This window comes from Oryza glaberrima, chromosome 1 (genome assembly GCF_000147395.1).
Source record: "Oryza glaberrima chromosome 1, OglaRS2, whole genome shotgun sequence".
In the NCBI taxonomy this organism is placed as follows: domain Eukaryota; kingdom Viridiplantae; phylum Streptophyta; class Magnoliopsida; order Poales; family Poaceae; genus Oryza; species Oryza glaberrima.
The window spans coordinates 30,436,860-30,455,841 of NC_068326.1; the positions used below are offsets into that span (position 1 = coordinate 30,436,860).

The 18,982-nt window shown below is 43.5% G+C and overlaps 2 protein-coding genes across 2 annotated transcripts; both read left to right on the forward strand.

Annotated features, from left to right (window-relative positions):
* Window positions 1-6,026: 6,026 nt before the first annotated feature.
* Window positions 6,027-7,098, forward strand: LOC127761900 (vacuolar protein sorting-associated protein 28 homolog 1). Its single transcript, XM_052286264.1, has one exon. The coding sequence runs from the start codon at window positions 6,238-6,240 to the stop codon at window positions 6,877-6,879; it is 642 nt and encodes a 213-aa protein (XP_052142224.1). The 5' UTR covers window positions 6,027-6,237; the 3' UTR covers window positions 6,880-7,098.
* A 1,937-nt stretch (window positions 7,099-9,035) lies between these two features.
* On the forward strand, window positions 9,036-11,157 carry LOC127761615 (putative disease resistance protein At3g14460). The gene has a single exon (XM_052285968.1). The coding sequence runs from the start codon at window positions 9,205-9,207 to the stop codon at window positions 11,032-11,034; it is 1,830 nt and encodes a 609-aa protein (XP_052141928.1). The 5' UTR covers window positions 9,036-9,204; the 3' UTR covers window positions 11,035-11,157.
* Window positions 11,158-18,982: the final 7,825 nt, after the last annotated feature.

Consider the following 18,982-nt stretch of genomic DNA (forward strand, 5'->3'; position numbering starts at 1 on the left):
TATCATCATATTTTAAAAATTTGTATAGTTAAACATCAGAATGATATATTATGAAAATATATCTCTTGATGAATCTAAAAACATACTCCCTCCATTTAAAATATATAGCAACTTTTAACATTCAAATATATTACAAATGTAGCAACTTTCCCATCCATGTTCTCTTCTCAACCAATCGCATTCATTCCCTCATTTAATTTCTCCATCAACTTTTTTTCTAAACAATCACAACTTTCTCTAGTTTAATTCATATGCATTCTTAATATTCGCATCGAATCTTTAAAGATCTTATATTTTGAGATGTGAGTAGTATATATTTTTTAGAAATTGGTAGTCACAAGATATAAATATTTGAGTTATGACAAAGTTAGAAAAACAGATAATTTGAAACAGGTATTAACACTAGCGGATGTTCTAGATTCAAATCATTTTTATATAATTAATCTCACAACGTGTTCTGTAATGTGTTATATGTAACTTACTAGCATTAATTATCACAATTTTAGTGCGCGTCTTCAACGTTTTTCTTCACATAACGCAACCCTAAGCTACTGACAAAATGGATCTTTTTTTCTTTCCAAACAAGTGCTGTTATCTGGTTAATTATTTTATTTTGCCAAATCCCACTTTATTAGTCAACTTGTCATTCCGATTTTTAGCTAAAATTTTCCATCCTTGTAGTCCATGTTTTGTTGGCCAGATATATTAGTCGAGTTATGGCTAAGGCAGCATTCCTTAGGAGAATAAAGGAAAAAAATATCTCTTATTGTCCATTCGTACGCTTCTCAAATGATTAAACGGGACGTTTTTCCTAAAAAAGAATTTCTATATGAAAGTTGTTTTAAAAATCATATCAAACTATTTTTTAAGCTCAAATAATCATATGTCAATGGTTTATCTTGTTTTACGCATCTTCTCAATCTTTTCATTTCCCCTCCTTCCAAACACACCTAAGTCAAATAACCCTATGGATTTTTGTGCGCTTATATACCACTTCTACTTTTTTTTTTTACCGAATGAACTAACCAATGTCTGGATGAATTTAGTATTCTTGTTCCACTGGATAAAAGAAAAATCAATTGGAACAACTTATGTTCCAAAACCACGAATGCATTCCCGGCGCTTATGTGAAGCAAAAGGAAATAAGAAACACCACATGTATCTAGAAATATATAGTAGTACTAGTAATTACTTCGTCCTAAAATATAAAATTTAATATTAAATATGCATTTGAACAGCTATAAAATATAATGTCTAATCGTTAGTTTTTTATATTTTGGAACAAAAGTAGTTCATGTTTTGGAACAAACTGCAGGGGTGAAACGCAAAAACTGCCTCTACGGCCTCCGGCCTCCGCGTCGTATCTGCGAGGACGAGGCGTGGCGGTAGGGGGAGCTCTCGGATTCCGGCTCCCGGCCTCCCTCTATGCAGTTTGCACCGCACCCGGATGCGAAACGTAGCCCGAGCCTCCGCCTACACCGACCCGCGGGGCCCTCGGTTCGTCGCGTGGGGTCCACCGAGCAGTGGCAGCATCACCGGCCGCGGGGCCCCGTCATGGGAGAAGCCGCTTTTTTTTTTTTTAGATGGGAGAAGCCGCTGATACGCTGGGTGAAGCCGTGGAGTGGAGGAGAAAGGAGGCCATTTCTGGGAAAAGGGTAAAGGCCTGTGGCGCGCGGGCCCCGCGGGCGCTGAGGCTGACGAGGAGGAGGGTTGGCTGGCGGTGTGGACGTTTGTTTACGAAAGGCGCCTGCACCCGGCGTGTTGCAGCGCAGCGCAGCTGCGGCTGCAGCATATGACTCGTGTGACATCATGAGCCAGGTTGTTTTCGTCGCGTTCCTCGCATGCAGTGCAGGCTTTTGCTAGCAGCTTCCCCCGCCGTCTCGCGCACGGGAGTTTCGCCGGGCGCGCGGCCCGGCCGGCCGGCTGGCTCGATCGTCTTCTGCGCCGCGCGCCTCTCCATCCCGCGGGTTTCCGCCGGGCGAGGAGGACGCGCGCGGGGATCGTGCACGCGAGTCGCGCGCGGTGGAGTTTGCGCGGCCAAATCCCGGTAATCGTGGGTGACTCGGTGCGGGTGTGCGTGGTGATCGACTGATCCGCGCTAGGGTAGGTTGGACGTCCGCGCGCACTCGATGTGGTGTGTCACGCATTGGGGGTGTGCTTTGGTGAGATCGCTGCTAACTTCCTGGCAAGACAAAAGAAAAATCGTGGTAGTGAGAAGTGTAACACGACGTCCTAACAAGTGTCGGAGGTAGCGCGAGCTATACCCCGTCGTGGTAGTGATACACGGCCCAACATTGTTGTGACCGCATTAAATATTAACATATAATCACAGTTTTACTCTTATATATGACCAAGATGTTGTATATACATACCACAAAGTGCTTTTGTGACCGCATTAATAAGCCAATTTTACTCTATAATACTCCATCCGTCCCAAAAAAACAAACCCTGGATTTCCATATCAAACATTTGACCGTCCGTCTTATTTGATAAAATTATGAAAAAAAATTAAAAGATAAGTTATACATAAAGTATTAATCATGTTTGATGATCTAACAACAATGAGAATACTAATTATAAAAAAAAATTCATATAAGACGGACGGTTAAATGTTAGACACGGAAACATAGAGTTTGTCTTTTTTTTAGGACAGAGGGAGTATATCAGAAAGTAAATTTAGTACTTCCTCCGTTTCACAATGTAAGTCATTATAGTATTTCCCACATTCATATAAATGTTAATGAATCTACATAAATATATATGTTTAGATTCATTAGTATCAATATTTAATATGGGAAATGCTATAATGACTTACATTGTGAAACGGAGGGAGTATGTCTGCAAAGGCTGAATCACATGCTTAGATCCCTGACCCCTCACGATAGGAGAAGCTAGGCACATAGTAGTGGACTTTTTCATGCATGCATGCAGAAGGAGCTGGCAGGGTGAATGAAGCAATATCGCATGTTCTTCATGAATCATGAGGCAAGATAATGGACCAGAGGACTTTCAACTTGGGCAGCAAATTGATGGTATTGTTATTGTGTTTCACGCTAACTCGACTATTTTTTTAATGTAATCATTTGACATACCCCTTTTTTTCAAACATAATGGAATATAAATACCCTATTACGACAAACCGGAGTTTTTTTTATAAAAAAACTTTAAAAAAAAACTACGACAAACTGGAGTTCAATCCATCAATGATGAGCTCAAAAACAAGGATTTGATTAAACTTACTAGCAGTACTACTAGCTTTTGACTGCTAATTGTGCCGATTAGAGGGCAAAGCACGTGCCAAAACCTAACCCAATAATTGGGCAGGAGTTTCGTTGCGGCCCGGAAGCACACACATAATGATTGATTGGTCGATCGTTCGATCTAAACAACCCGCAAAAGCCAGGCCGGAGAAGAGAGCGACGCCCCGGGCCACCACAACCCGACGCGTAGCCGCTCGCTCGCCCACCCGCGCCCACTGGGGCGTTGCTATAGCTGCCAACTCGAAAACACCCCGCGAGTCGCCAACTCGCCACCGCGCCTCAAGCCACAACAGACACTGTACATCATTAACAACCCCCCGGATGCGGCGTCCCCCTCCCCCATCTCCAAACGGCGTTGCGCGCCGCAGAAAAAAATTCGGCGGAACCGCCACGCCACGCGCCGCGTCAACCGCGTGCAAGAAAAAACACACGCCCACTTCGGTCGATCCGTGGCGAATTCGTCACGTACACCGCTTGGCTTTTCACCATCGCACTTGGAAGTTGAAAGTGCACCTCCTGCTAGCTTGGAGCTGGAGGCTGCAACGAGGGGCATCAGCATCGGTCCTGCTTCTTCAGATCATGTGAACGTTTATTCTCTCCGGTGCTTAAGTCAATGCTTTTTATTCTACACCAAACCAACTACCAGATGCTGACACGTTTTACTTCTACTGCTCCTACGTACTCCTACCTGTTCTTGGCACAATCAATGACTGCGTCAGTCGACCATTCGACCTATCGCCGAGACTTGTTCTCCCTAATCAAGTCCATGACTGCGATTCGTTTTCGGTATCCCACATAAACAAACCGGCCTAGATTCCACACCGGCACCGCGATGTGAATAAACAAAATCATCATCGCGCGAAACTCAGGAGCTAATGCTTGCCATCGGTTATCCAACTCGTTAACCTAGAAGGGCCTGATTGTGATGTCCGTGAGATTGTCGGTAAGGCAACCAGGCAACTAGGCAGCCGTTTCCTGGGTCTCGACAAAATCGAGCGGCGGCAGCAGCCCGACCGCGAGAATCAAACAAAACTCAACAACTTGCATGCTTTAGCTTGCGCGATGCCCAGTACTAATATTGTCCGGCTTCGCTGACAGTATACGGGTGTCCAGGCCTCGAAGTCCACACGTTTCAGCCTCTAAATGGATGGGAACTGTCAATTTGGTGAACCATGGGCTTTGGCTGTATGTGAACCAGTCCAACGCCGACGGCCTAGGCCTCTTTGCTGCCTTGAACATTTTAGGCCTTCTGGGCCACAGTGATTATAATATCATTTTAGGCCTTTGTTTTTTGCCAGAGCTATTTGGTCATTAGAACTCCAGCACTGTAATTTTGCCGTGCCATAAACTTGAGAATGGGATGTGTAGTGTACTAGTAATATTTACTGTTGATCTTAAGGCTGTGTTCTTTGGTGTGGTTGGGAACAAATCCCATGCGAAAAAAAACGAAGTGGTAGATTGGTGCATGATTAATTAAATATTAGCTTCAAAAACTTAAAAATAAATTAATATGATTTTTTAAAGAAATTTCTCTATAGATTTTTTTCTCAAAAAACACACCGTTTAGCGGTTTGGGAAGCTTGTGGGTGTGAAACGAGCGAGTGGAGGTTAGGAACCACCCCACAAAACGAACTCAGCGTAAGCCGAGTTGTTAGCATTGTCCATTACAATCTAAAAGTGTGGGCCCGCGCAATTACATGGCTAGCGCCTATATAACTATTTTTTACACATAATTTCTTTAAAATTTACTACCTCCATCCTAGAATATAACAAGTTTTAGAGTTGAACACGGTTGAACACGATTATTAAGAAATTAGATAAAATTAAATAGAAAAATGTTGTGATTGGTTGAGAAGTTGAGATACGTGGGAAAAGTGAATGGTAGATGGTTGTAATAGATTGGGAATGGAATGTTGATGAAGAACTTCTTATATTTTTTGACACATCCAGAGCATTAAAGTTTGTTATATTTTGGTACGAAGAGAGCATTACATAGTCATCTCGTTCTCTTAGGATTTTAAAAATAATAATTTAAATTTTGTAGTTTTTAAAAGTTACAATTATACCCTTACTCCTTTTCGTTTGCCTCCTCTTTTTGAGTCATATAACAATAATAATTCAGTAAACACACTCACGAGAAATGAGGTAATAGTCAAATTGGAGAAAAACTAAAAACGTGTAGCTTAAGGCCCCATTGACTTACCTTTTTGGATTTACTACTTCATTGTTCTATGTGAGCACGTTTTCTAAACTGTTAGTTTTCTTAAAGTTCTTTTTTCAAGTTTTATTAAATAAACAAATACACTTAACGATAGTTAGGGCATGTTCAGATTGTAGTCAAAATAAACCTTACCAAATTTTGGCAAGTTGGTAATATTGCTAAAATTTTGGCAGGATTTCTTATGTATTTACCACAAACTAAACGTAGCCATATTTTTGGTAACTATGCTAAAAAAATGGTATAGTAAAAAATGGCATCAATCTAAATTGGTTGGATAGGACATATCTAATACGATGAATCTGAACCCAAGCTTTCTATATTTTGGGATGGAGGGAATATTAATATTTAAATTATACATTAATGTTTTAGCTCATCTTAGGTGCGGTGGATCAGCTGAGCTTAACCGCAAAGCCTGTTTCTATCGAGAGGACGCAAAAACTGCAGTGGAAGAAACGAACGACAGAAGCTGCCGTGCAATTCGTAGTTGCGTTTGGTTCGCGTCGAGTAATAACTTTGGAAGAAAGGCAAAACAAACGCGTTGGGCTTAACACAGTCTCACACAGATCGCTTCACTTTTACACGAAGCACCTCGCAATTCTTCGACCTCCTAAACTCCCCCATCGCGATCCCTCTCCTCCTCCTCCTCTTCCCCCAATCTCGCGCGACGCGGCGGAACCCTAGCCCCACCGCGATTCGCTCGCCGGAGAGGGAGAAGGAGGGAAGGGAGGCTAGGGGACCCCCTCGCCGGCGGCGGAGATGGAGGTGAAGCTGTGGAACGACAAGCGGGAGCGGGAGCTCCTGGAGAGCCTCGCCGACCTGTACGCCATCATCAAGGCGACGGAGAAGCTGGAGCGCGCCTACGTCCGCGACCTCGTCTCCGCCGCCGACTACGAGGCCGAGTGCCTCAAGCTCATCTCCCAGTTCAACTCCCTCTCCTCCTCGCTCGCCGGCGTCGTCACCATCCCCCGGTTCGTCGAGGCCTACCGCCTCGACTGCCCCGCCGCCCTCAACCGCCTCGTGCAGTCTGGCGTCCCCGCCACCGTCGAGCTCCGCGCTGCGGCGTCCTCGTCCGCGCCGGCCTCCTCGGCGGCGTCCGCGGCCGCCATCGCCCAGTGCGTCCAGAGCTTTATTACCGCCATGGATGCCGTCAAGCTCAACATGCTCGCCAACGACCAGGTCCGCCCCTTGCTCCACGACCTCTCGACCTCCATGGGGAAGCTGGGCCCCGTCCTGCCGCCGGACTTCGAGGGGAAGGTCAAGGTGAGCGAGTGGCTCGCCAAGCTAAATAAGATGGGGGCCGGGGATGAGCTCACCGAGCAACAGGCAAGGCAGCTCAACTTCGATCTGGATTCGGCGTACAGTGCGTTCATGGCCTCGCTGCCCAGTACTGGCCTATGAGCAAGGATTGTCCTGGTTCAGAGTTGGTTTCTTCTTTCTTTTTCTCTTTGTTATGCGATTGTCTACGGATCATTACTGCAGTGTTATAGGTCTGTGTAACTTGAATTGTGCTACTATATTGTTTGTCAATAATAGCGCCAATTTTGTGATAACATATGTTGTCCCAATGGGTTCTGTTGGCTATTGGTTATATATATAGCACAGTTCCTGATTCTTACTTTGTGAGATTGTGTGTATGATGATCCTTATAGGAATCCTCTGATTAATTGTGCTTATGCTTCCAATCGTCCCTTTTGTGGATATTGTCATCGCTAAGCTCTCATCTTATGCCAAGCTTTTTAATCTATTGGTTTTCTTGAAAAATTTCTGATCAGTAGCAATATGAAAGCTCACAAAGTGTTGGTTTCTTTGGTGCATATGGTGTCTATATACTTTATACACAAAGTGTTGTTTTTCCTATTAATATGCAGTTAGGCCTCAATCTACAATATATTTTGGTAGCGGATGGTCCTTTGTTTATACTCCCTCCGTTTCACAATGTAAGTCATTCTAGCATATATGAATGTGGGAAATGCTAGAATGACTTACATTGTGAAACGGAGGAAGTAGCTATCACATGTTCATTTTTTTTTTCTTGTTTTACTGGTCTTCACCTGCATCAGAAGGCAGGGAATACTAAAATTTTATATAAAATAGGCATGTCCAACTTTATTTTCCGTTTGCAATTTTATACTCAGATTAACCAAAGGCTTCCTCCTATGTTTTTTTTTTCTTCTTGTAGCTTTCATAGGTGAAAAGAAAAAAAAAAGGATAAAGAGAAGGAAGCAAGATATTAGTCTGCATTTTTAGTTGCTGACTGTAACCACAAAGTCTCTTTGTTTGTCGTGTTTTGAGTTTGATGTACTAACCAGTACAACTTATTGGATAAGTATGAAGGAGGATTTTTGACAATGGCATGAACACTGCAACGGGTAAGTAAGAATGAGGAAATTCAGCATTAACACTTTGATTATCTTACAGATACTTATGTGGCACTTATGTCTGCATTAGGGACCAACTTCTGTTAGTTTGTTAATAGTACAAAAGGTGAAAGAGAGGTTCACCTTAACCGTAACTGTAGAATATGGCATATGGATCAGGTAATCTATCAGTAGAGCTTCATAAAAATCTCCAAATAACAATCTATTTTGTTGTCCAGAATTAAATCTTACTGAAGGCTGTAGCTTACATTGACATGGAGAGTAGGACTTCAATACGGTGTATTTTCTGGAGCTATTTGGTTTGTTCAATCACTTGTCTGTGTGAAATTGTAAATGCTATTTGAGTGGGATGGGGAGTGTCATGTTCTGTGGTAACAAGGTACTCCGTAGTGGAGAACATTGCTTAAGGAGAACATCTGCAGTGCTGTACCATCAAATGGTTTTGTTTTCTATTTCTGCTATAACTAATAGGGGGTTTGGAAGCATGGTTACACCACTATTTTCTGCGAAGTTTAAAGGACATGAATACATTTGTGGGTACAATTGACTCTGTGCTAACTTGACTCAGTCTCACAGTAGATTGGTTTCATTGTGCGATTGCTGTAGTTTAATCGAGCATGAGCTGTATGTAGGGAAATGGAAACCAACTCGCTATCATGTACTACTTCTTTATGATGACCGGGGCATAAGTAGACTTCACTGCGGAACATTTGAGTCATCTATCTTGCAATACCACTCTTCCTCTCCTCTCCCTCTCCGGCTCTGCTGACTTGGTGAGTGGTGAGCCGGCCCTGCGCATCTCTCTCCATTCCGCACTCCTGCACGGCTGCAACCCTGTAAGTTATCGATCCTCCCGTCTGTAGTCTGCTCAATCTTTTGCACCTAGATTTTCCTTAACAAACCGCCAATTGTTCATCACTATTATGCTATTAGTCTTATCATTTACGGCTGTTCCTATTTCCTACTCTCTCCATTTTAGATTATAAGACTTTCTAGTATTGCTCACATTCATTTAGAAGTTAATGAATCTAGACACATATATATGCCGTGTGTCTAGATTCATTAACTTCTAAATGAATGTGGGCAATGCTAGAAAGTCTTACATTGTGAAACGGAGGAAGTAATATTTTCTCATTCCTATATGATTCATGAGAGTACAAATCTTCATCCTTTGGCTCTGATAACTTCCTGGTTACCATCATCTATTCACATCTCTCACTTTTGTTTCTTTCGTCATAGGCCTGCCAGAAGTCCGGAAAGTCGTTCTTGTTCGTGTTATTGTTTCCACTGTGAGAAGTAGCAGCCACAAAACCATTAAACCAAGGAAACCTGTACCGGTCGTTCCATGGCGGAGGCGGTTGTGCTGGTCGCTTTAAGATGGGTGGCGTCGCCGATCTTCACCAAATTCATCAACCGCGCTTCAACCTACCTTGATAAGGACGTGGCACGTGAGCTCCAAGAACTGGAGGCCACCGTCCTGCCACAGTTTCAGCTGGTGATCGAAGCAGCCGAGAAGAGTCCACATAGGGGCAAGATTGAGGGGTGGCTGCGCAAACTGAAAGCAGCTTTCTATGATGCTGAAGATTTGTTGGATGAACACGAATACGACATCCTTGAGAGTGAAGCAGAGAAAGGTGTGCAATCATCATCAATGGTTACCATTACAAAGCCTCTCCGTGCTGTATCCAAAAAGATGTCCAATTTACACCCTAAGGACAGAAAGCTAATTTGCAAGCTTGAAGAATTGAAGGAAATATTGGCTGAAGCTAAGAGCTTCCGTAGTCTGTTTGGCATACAAGCGGTTAATGGTTCAGTGCATATGGTTACTGCTCCCATCAGGCCTCATACTAACACCACTTCCCTTCCTACATCGAAGGTCATTGGTCGAAAGAAGGATCGTGATCTTATAATCGATACTCTCTGCAAGCATGCGGATACTGAAGCTAGTGCAGCTAGGTGCTACTCGACTCTGGCAATTGTTGGAATTGGGGGTATGGGAAAAACTACGTTAGCACAGTTTGTCTACAATAATGAGAAGGTGATCAAATATTTTGATGCCAGGATGTGGGTCTGCATCTCGCGCAAACTTGATGTGCATCGACACACACAGGAGATCATTGAGTCCGCTGGAATGGGCGAGTGCCCACGTGTTAGTAATCTCGATACTCTCCAGTGCAAATTAAGGGACATGCTGCAAAGATCAGAGAGGTTCCTGCTTGTGTTGGATGATATTTGGTTTGATGAATCCAAGAGTGAGATGGAGTGGGACTGGGAGCAACTGCTAGCTCCTTTAGTTTCTTCACGGAGGGGAAGCAAAATTCTGGTAACTTCTCGACGGAATGCACTTCCAGCTGTTCTCGACTGTAAGAAGTATTTTTGTTTGAAGAACTTAAAAGATACAGCCTTATTGGCGATCTTCAAAGGCCATGCCTTCGCTGGTGCTGAAACCAATGACCCACAGTTGCGTAGGAAGTTAGAGGAGATTGCTGAGAAGATCTCTAAAAGGCTTGGACAATCACCTTTGGCAGCGAAAGCTGTAGGTTCTCAGTTGAGCAGGAAAAAGGATATCACTACATGGAGAGCTGCTTTAAAGAGCGACAGCTTAAGCGAGACAAGAAAGGCTCTCTTGTGGAGTTATGAGAAGTTAGATCCGCGTCTTCAGAGGTGCTTTCTATATTGCAGCTTATTTCCAAAAGGCTACTGGTACGAAATTTCCTATATAGTTCACCTTTGGGTGGCAGAGGAACTTGTTGATTCAAGCAACAGTGACATGAAAATGGAAGATATCGGCAGGGATTACTTCAATGAGTTGGTATCCGGGTCTTTCTTTCAACAAGTTTCTAAGAGCTGGAATGGAATATGGTATATTATGCACGATCTCTTCCATGATTTGGCAGAGTCTCTATCTAGAGAAGATTTCTTTAGATTAGAGGATGACAAGGTGAAAGAAATACCATGCACTGTTCGTCATCTGTCTGTTCGTGTTAAGAGTATGAAACTGCATAAGCAAAATATCTGCAAGCTAAATCATTTGCGTACTGTTATCTGTATTGACCCACTCATGGACGACGGAACCGATGTTTTCGATCAGGTACTTCGGAATCAGAAGAAGTTGCGAGTACTAGATTTGTCATTTTACAACAGCAGCAAGTTGCCTGAATCTGTCTGTGGCTGAAGCATCTTCGGTATTTGAACATCATCAAAACGTTCATTTCTGAGTTACCGAGATCACTGTGTACTTTGTACCTCTTAGAGTCTCTTAAGTTAAACAACAAATGTAAGATCTTGCCCGATAAACTCTGCAATCTAAGTAAGTTGCGGCATCTTGAAGGGTACATTGATCAAATATCTTCGACGCCTTGGGAAGCACCAGTACCTCAAATTCCGAATATAGGTAAATTATTTTCTCTCCAACATATCAATGAATTTCACGTGCAAAAGCAGAAGGGCTATGAGTTGCGACAGCTGAGGGACATGAACGAGCTTGGTGGCAGGTTGCGTATCATGAATCTCGAGAATGTGACGGGGAAGGATGAAGCATTGGAGTCGATGCTACATCACAAGAGTTATCTTAAAGATTTACAGCTTGTCTGGAGTTGCAAAGATGAATTGAATGTAGAGGATAGTTTGTATTTAGAGTCAGAGATTCTCGAAGGTCTGGTGCCACCGCCCCAACTGGAAGGGCTCGCAATCGAAGGTTACAGATGTGCCACATATCCAAGCTGGTTGAAGGTTCCCCGTTTTGAGAATTTGGTATCTTTTGAGCTTGAGAATTGCAGCGCATTAGAGGATGTTCCGCTTAATACCGAGCCCCTTAGTCACTGTGCTGAGATTTCCCTTAAAAATATCTCAAACTTGAAAACATTGCCATGTTTTCCAGCAGGTCTTACATACCTATTAATTGAGGAATGCCCATTACTTATGTTTATTTCCAACGACGAGGTGGAACAGCAGGAACAGTGGGAGAACATGACGAGGGCAGACCACTTTGCATCACAACTTGCTTTGTTCTCGGAGGCAGATCCTGATAAGTTTATTTGTGGACATATTCGGAAGGCACTTTTGTTGGAACATTCATTTCTCAAGCAGTTGATGACAAAGATGGATGCTGATTTATCAGAAAATCTTCGAACTATTGAAAGCGCTTTGCAAGGAGAAATAGAAGAAGCATTGCTGAAAGAGAGTATAATCAAGGCATGGGTATGTTGTCACGAGCTGAGGAGAGGACTCGTCTATCAAAGTAGGACGGGGCTGCAACTGGTTCCACCATCAGGACTTGTTTGTCTCTTTCTTATTTCGTGCAGTATCACAGATAGTGCTTTATCTAGTTGGTTTGGGAGCCTCACTGCGCTGAAAAAATTCAGATTCACAGACATTATGACTTTGACTACACTTCCATCAGAAAAGGTCTTCCGACACTCTAAAAAACTTGAATTCGTGGTCATCGAGCAATGCTGGTGTATCAGATCATTAGGGGGCTTGCGAGCGGCAGCATCTCTCATTACACTTGGCATTATGTGCTGCCCTTCTTTACAGTTGGCACGCGGATCAGAATATCTACCGCTGTCGCTTGAGGATCTCCGTGTTGACCATTGCGTGCTCACAGCTGACTTCTTCTGTAGCGACTTGCCAAAGCTAAAGAAACTTTACCTGAATGGTTGCAGGAGTTCGGCCTCCATGTCCGTTGGTCGTCTAACCTCCGTCGAATCATTCGATCTACGTAGTCTGCCAGATTTATGTACGTTCGAAGGACTATCTTCCCTGCAATTTGACCTCGTGCAGTTGATAGATGTTCCAAAGCTCACACTGGAGTGCACATCACAGTTCAGTATCACGAGAGCACTCGCTGTTAGCAACCCCGTAATGCTCAATCACATGCTGTCAGCTAAAGGTTTTACGGCTACGGATATCTCTCTTCATGATTGCAAGGATCCGTCCGTTTCATTGGAAGTTTCTGCAAATCTTACACGCGTCAAGTCCCTGGAACTTCTCCGCTGTGAGATGAAGTCCCTGCCAACAAATCTGAGGTGCCTTTCCGGTCTGGAGAAACTCGCTATATGGGATTGCCCCAACATATCAACTCTACCAGATCTACCATCCTCCCTCCAGCACATTCTCATAGAGGGTCGTGAACTTTTGAAGAAGAGCTGCCGAGCACCTGACGGAGAAAGCTGGCCAAAGATTGCGCATATCCGCTGGAAGGAAATCGAGTGAATTGTGCTTCAGAATCTCAACTACGAAGAAACGAAAAGGTAAAGGTTCCATCAATCCGTTCTCACAATAACTTTCTGAAATTAGCTCATCCATAATTCCATATGTTGCTTTCGAATACTTCATTTGATCAAAACTTTTAATGTTTCCTCGTTTATTTTCTTTTGAACAGCCATCTCCCAAGATCATCTGCCCCCTACAGCCGGAAATCCTGTTTGGCGATCGATCGTCTTGGGGATGGATCAGCGATCGATCCCCTCCCCCTCCCTCCCTCCACTTTTCTTTTTTGGCACCGCATTACTTTCCTATTTTAGTAAATTTATACACCTAAAGTTTATATATCTCAAACTTACACATCTAAAAGTTTATAAGTCAAAAGTTTATATATCCGATTCAAATTTGAATTTGAATTCAAATATTTTTTATATATAATATTTGTATACATCTAAAGTTTATACACCTAAAGTTTATAGACCTAAAGTTTATAGATCTAAAGTTTATAAGTCAAAAGTTTATATACCCATTTCAAATTTGAATTTGAATTATATCTGATTCAAATTTAAATTTGAATTCAAATATTTTCTATATATAGTATTTCTATACATCTAAAGTTTATACACCTAAAGTCTATAGATCCAAAGTTTACATACTCGATTCAAATTTGAATTTGAATTATATCCGATTCAAATTTGAATTTGAATTCAAATATTTTCTATATATAGTATTTCTATACATCTAAATTTTATACACCTAAAGAATTTATAAGTCAAAAGTTTACGTGCCCGATTCAAATTTGAATTTGAATTCAATTTTTTTTAAATATAGTATTTCTATACATGAATTTTTCTAACTTTTGTTTTTTTAAAAAAATTGTGTGGTGTACTGTAGTAGAAAGAGAAGAAGGAGAGGAAAAAGGGAGAGAAAAGGGGAGGAGAGCTGGGGGACTGATAACACATTGGTGACTGGCGAGTGCTGCTGCCTTTGGCTAGATTCGCCACTGGCCTTTGTTGGTTTTCTGTGTTTCTGTCTCTGAGACCTGTATCTACAATTCGAACTTGCTCTATTGTTTCTGGAGGCTGTTTGCTGTGATGTATAGGCTAAGCTCCGTGTAACCTGTAGTCCTGTACTGTTGCTCTTTCTTTCGAATAGAAGTAACAGACGGCTTCTTGGTCCATTGGTCCTTCGATCTAGCAAAATTTCATGAATTACACCCTTTTATCTCATAACGAGACGAGTGGCACATACTGGGGTATGGAGTACTAGTATTTGATTTCATGCTTATACTTTTTTGAAAGGGAATTTCATGCTTGATACTATGTGCCTTCCTTTCCAAACCAGGCGTGTGTGGCTGTTTTGTCTTAGTACCAGATATCTTTGGGAAGGAATAAATCCACTTTGCCTCTCTTAATTAGAGGCCGAATCTGATTTGTATTTTCTCAACAGTAAAATCAGATATTGTCATATTCCTCAACTATTAAAATTGTCTAAAATAACTCCCTCAATGATTTTAGAGAGCGACTTCATTGACGTGTGTCAAGGTTATGGATACCACATATCTAATAGTAGTTGACTAAATCTCGGCAGGACCCATCACATACCATGTCCTATACGGAAACAACCTGCGGATATGGAGGGAGTTCCGGATAAGAAAAGACAACCAGAGTTCTACATGGAAACGACCAGGACTACTCGGATTGTATCCATATTGATTTCCCTAGTTCTACTTAGACAAGGGGACACCTATGGGTATAAATACAAGGCCCCTAGGAGGAGAGGGGAGAGACACGGTCACCACGACGGACAATCAACACAGACGACCACCTCAATCAACACACCTACCACAATACACGGGACAACATACAAGCCTACATACGCCAAGACAAGCCGCCGGATATCTACATCAGAGATACGCCTGGATCGACCCTATCCGGTACCTTCAGAGGCCGGCCGTAGGGATCTAGCACTGTCTCTGATTTCGTCGGGCGCGAGCTCGAGGAGGAAGGCTACCCTGTTGTCGACTACGAGTCAGACCTTCAGACCGCCATGTCGACAACAGTTAGATTGGCTACCCCACATATTGTACTGGTGTGATTATGGTGAATAAAAGCAACTCCGGCTCCGGCCAACAGGATGTAGGGTTATTACCTGACAACTCAGGGGCCCGAACCTGTATAAAAATCCTCGTCCTCATCTCTTTTACCTCAGTCTCGCGTATATCCTAGCACCAACGGTCCCCATACTATGCAAATACCAGAATTGCGACATCAAACGTCGACAGTGGCGCGCCAGGTAGGGGTATTTTGGTGCTTCAGGGTTTCGACGATATGGGTTTAAGAGATGGACTCTTCGACAATAAGCTACTCGACGACTTCGGCTGTGGAGATCTAACCCGACTGGAGTATGTCTTCCGACGAGATCGGAACCATCGTCGTTAGCGGTTCAATCTACCGAGATCATTCAAGCTTCAGGACGTCACCACCGCCGCCACGGGTATGCCGGCAATCGAAATTCCTTCATGTGCCGGTTATCCCCGAAATTTCTAGGGGCTTTTAACTATTTGCCACTTTTAGATTTCGCAAATAACTATTTGCCACCCCTATCTCAATGACATGTGGGTCCAGTGGTAAAATGTTAATTGCCACATCTAAATGTAGCAAATGGTTAAATATCTCAAATTTCTAAGGGCGTCGAATCCGACTTCCATCATGACAGGTCCAGCTCATCTCCAACGTGGTTATCCCGAGAAAAATCAGCAAGTTGCAGCCGACAAGGATGGATCTCAGACTAAGCAAGCAACTTGGATCAATTTCATGCACGGTCGAGTAAATCTCTTCACGCCATGAGGCCAACACTCAGGTATACAATACATGCTTGTCAATTTGGACACGTATGTAATACACGTTGGCATATAGCTCCGATACATACGATGACCGTCCAAGGACTTCCCGATGTGACACACACGTCATTCAAGGTAATTAGTGGGATTAATTATTTAAATTAATCTACTAATTTCGTAGATATATCCGGCATATATCTACAAAAGTACGCAATATTTTATATACAATTTATCGTACCTATTCAGATCTATACAGTATTATCAGGTCTATATTTTATTATGTTTACCTAGAGCATGTTTCTTATACAATATCTTTTGCGCGAGTGTCCCCGATGTTAAATCGACTACGGTCTAACGTTGGGGGCTCACTCTGTTCTCTTATGTATAAATCATGCTTGTTCACGGTTTACATAATGCCTGATAATTACTTCTGCTCGTTATATCCTGATAATACTAGAAGCTCTATGCAGTTTTTTGAGTACATACTCGATATTTTCTGCTATATGTCTTGCCTTCTAGAAAATATCTTTCAGGAACAATTGAGCACTCGAGTAGGTTATGGTCGAGTACACTCCATTATCGAGAACATTCTCGACAAATGCGGAGTTATCGCACCCAACCTACCAACGAAGACCGATGACCTATCTCATAGCACCGGCCATGGCTGGACTACTCGAGAAAAGGTTGTTAACGGATAATTCCCCGCGAACGCCGTCGGCTTGATCACCCGACATGATTGCGATCGGATATCTGGATATACTACAAGTTGGGTGTGTAAGTCATGCTGGCCACATGAGACGCACATGTAATAAACCAACTCTAGCACCTCTATTGGTGGTCGAGAGATAACTCTACTCGCTCGCTGGTTCTCGCACCAGGACGTAGTAATCTCTCGCACCGCAACTTCCATCGGTGTCCGAGAGATAATTCTACTCGCTCACTGGTTCTCGCACCAGGACGTAGTAATCTCTTGCACCGTAACTTCCATTGGTGTCCGAGAGATAATTTTACTTGCTCGCTGGTTCTCGCACCAGGACGTAGCAATCTCTCGCACCGCAACTTCCATTGGTGGTCGAGAGATAACTCTACTCGCTTGCTGGTTCTCGCACCAGGACGTAGTAATCTCTCGCACCGCAACTTCCATCGGTGTCCGAGAGATAACTCTACTCGCTCGCTGGTTCTCGCACCAGGACGTAGTAATCTCTCGCACCACCAACTTCCATTGGTGTCCGAGAGATAATTTTACTTGCTCGCTGGTTCTCGCACCAGGACGTAGCAATCTCTCGCACCGCAACTTTCATTGGTGGTCGAGAGATAACTCTACTCGCTCGCTGGTTCTCGCACCAGGACATAGTAATCTCTCGCACCGCAACTTCCATCGGTGTCCGAGAGATAATTCTACTCGCTCGCTGGTTCTCGCACCAGGACATAGTAATCTCTCGCACCGCAACTTCCATCGGTGTCTGAGAGATAATTCTACTCGCTCGCTGGTTCTCGCACCAGGACGTAATAATCTCTCGCACCGCAACTTCCATTGGTATTCGAGAGATAATTCTACTCGCTTGCTGGTTCTCGCATCAGGACGTAGTAATCTCTCGCACCGCAACCTCCATTGGTGTTCGAGAGATAATTCTACTCGCTCGCTGGTTCTTGAACCAGGACGTAGCAATCTCTCGCACCTTAACTTCAGATGGTCGAGGTACGACTACAGCAATAACGTAGCGGTCCTCGTACCACGACTCCAAATGATCGAGAGACACCTACTCACCGGTTCTCAACCAATTAATCGTAGTGATCTCTCGTACATTTACTACTAGTGGTCAAGTTACGACTACTACTTGGTCCTCAACCAGCGATGTAGCGTTTCTCTCACTACTCCCACTTTAAGTGGTCGAGTTACGACTACTACCTGGTCATCGACCAGCGATGTAGCGTTTCTCCCACTACTCCCACTTTAAGTGGTCGAGTTACGACTACTGCTTGGTCCTCGATTAGTGATGTAGCGTTTCTCCCACTACTTTCACTTTAAGTGGTCGAGTTACGACTACTGCCTGGTCCTCGACCAGCGATGTAGCGTTTCTCCCACTACTTCCACTTTAAGTGGTCGAGTTACGACTACTGCCTGGTCCTCGACTAGCGATGTAGCGTTTCTCCCACTATTTCCACTTCTAGTGGTCGAGTTACGACTACTACCTAGTCCTCCACCAGCGGTGTAGCGACTCTCCTATTACCTCTACTCCAACAAAGTTGGTATCAGGTACACACTATCTCCAAGTGTTTTACCCAGAGATCCCTTACCACGACGACACCTAGCGTTGAAACCTATCCTACTGTCCCTTTACGCCGTCTTGACAAGGCCTCCGAGGAACCTAAGGGAACTTCGGCTGGGGACGCCCAGAGCCGATAAGGCCTTGTCGGATCCTGTAGAGACGAAAGACCATGTAAGATTTGGTCGTGTAAGAGTTCTCGCCGTGCGTATTAACCAAGCCGTGTAATTGGAAATTGAAATTTCCAACTTCACGGCTGGGGGCTAGGATCAGTGCTTATTCAACTAAGACAGGTCAAGGGTCCAAGAGCCTTCTCCTCCGAGAACGATTCTCCGACGACAAGGCTGGGGGCTAGGGAGAGTGTATAACCCGACAAACTGACTGATCGAAGTCGGTAAAAGAGTAGACGCTCATATACAAAACATTGGTCTGTAAGTTTAATTCATTTTCAGTTTTCCATACATATTATAACATGTTACCCTTTGAGCTTTCGCTCGGAGGCTATTTCTATCTAATATTCTTTTCTGAGTGTTGATTTCAGGAAAACGCATGTCTCTATGGTTCTACACCAAGATCGACTAAGGCGAGTACAACAAATATTGACAAGGCACCGTCGCAGACTCTACGCCTTCTCGATCGCTCGAGAACGGTTGCTGGATCTCGATAAGGAATACGGACTGAAGAGATGGTGTACCCGCCGAGATAAAATTTCTTGACTTCAATCCAAATTCTCGATTACGGCAAGACGGGAGACTTAGTCGCATGCTCTGTACTTCCTTGGTTGACATCGGAAATTGACTCAGACAAAC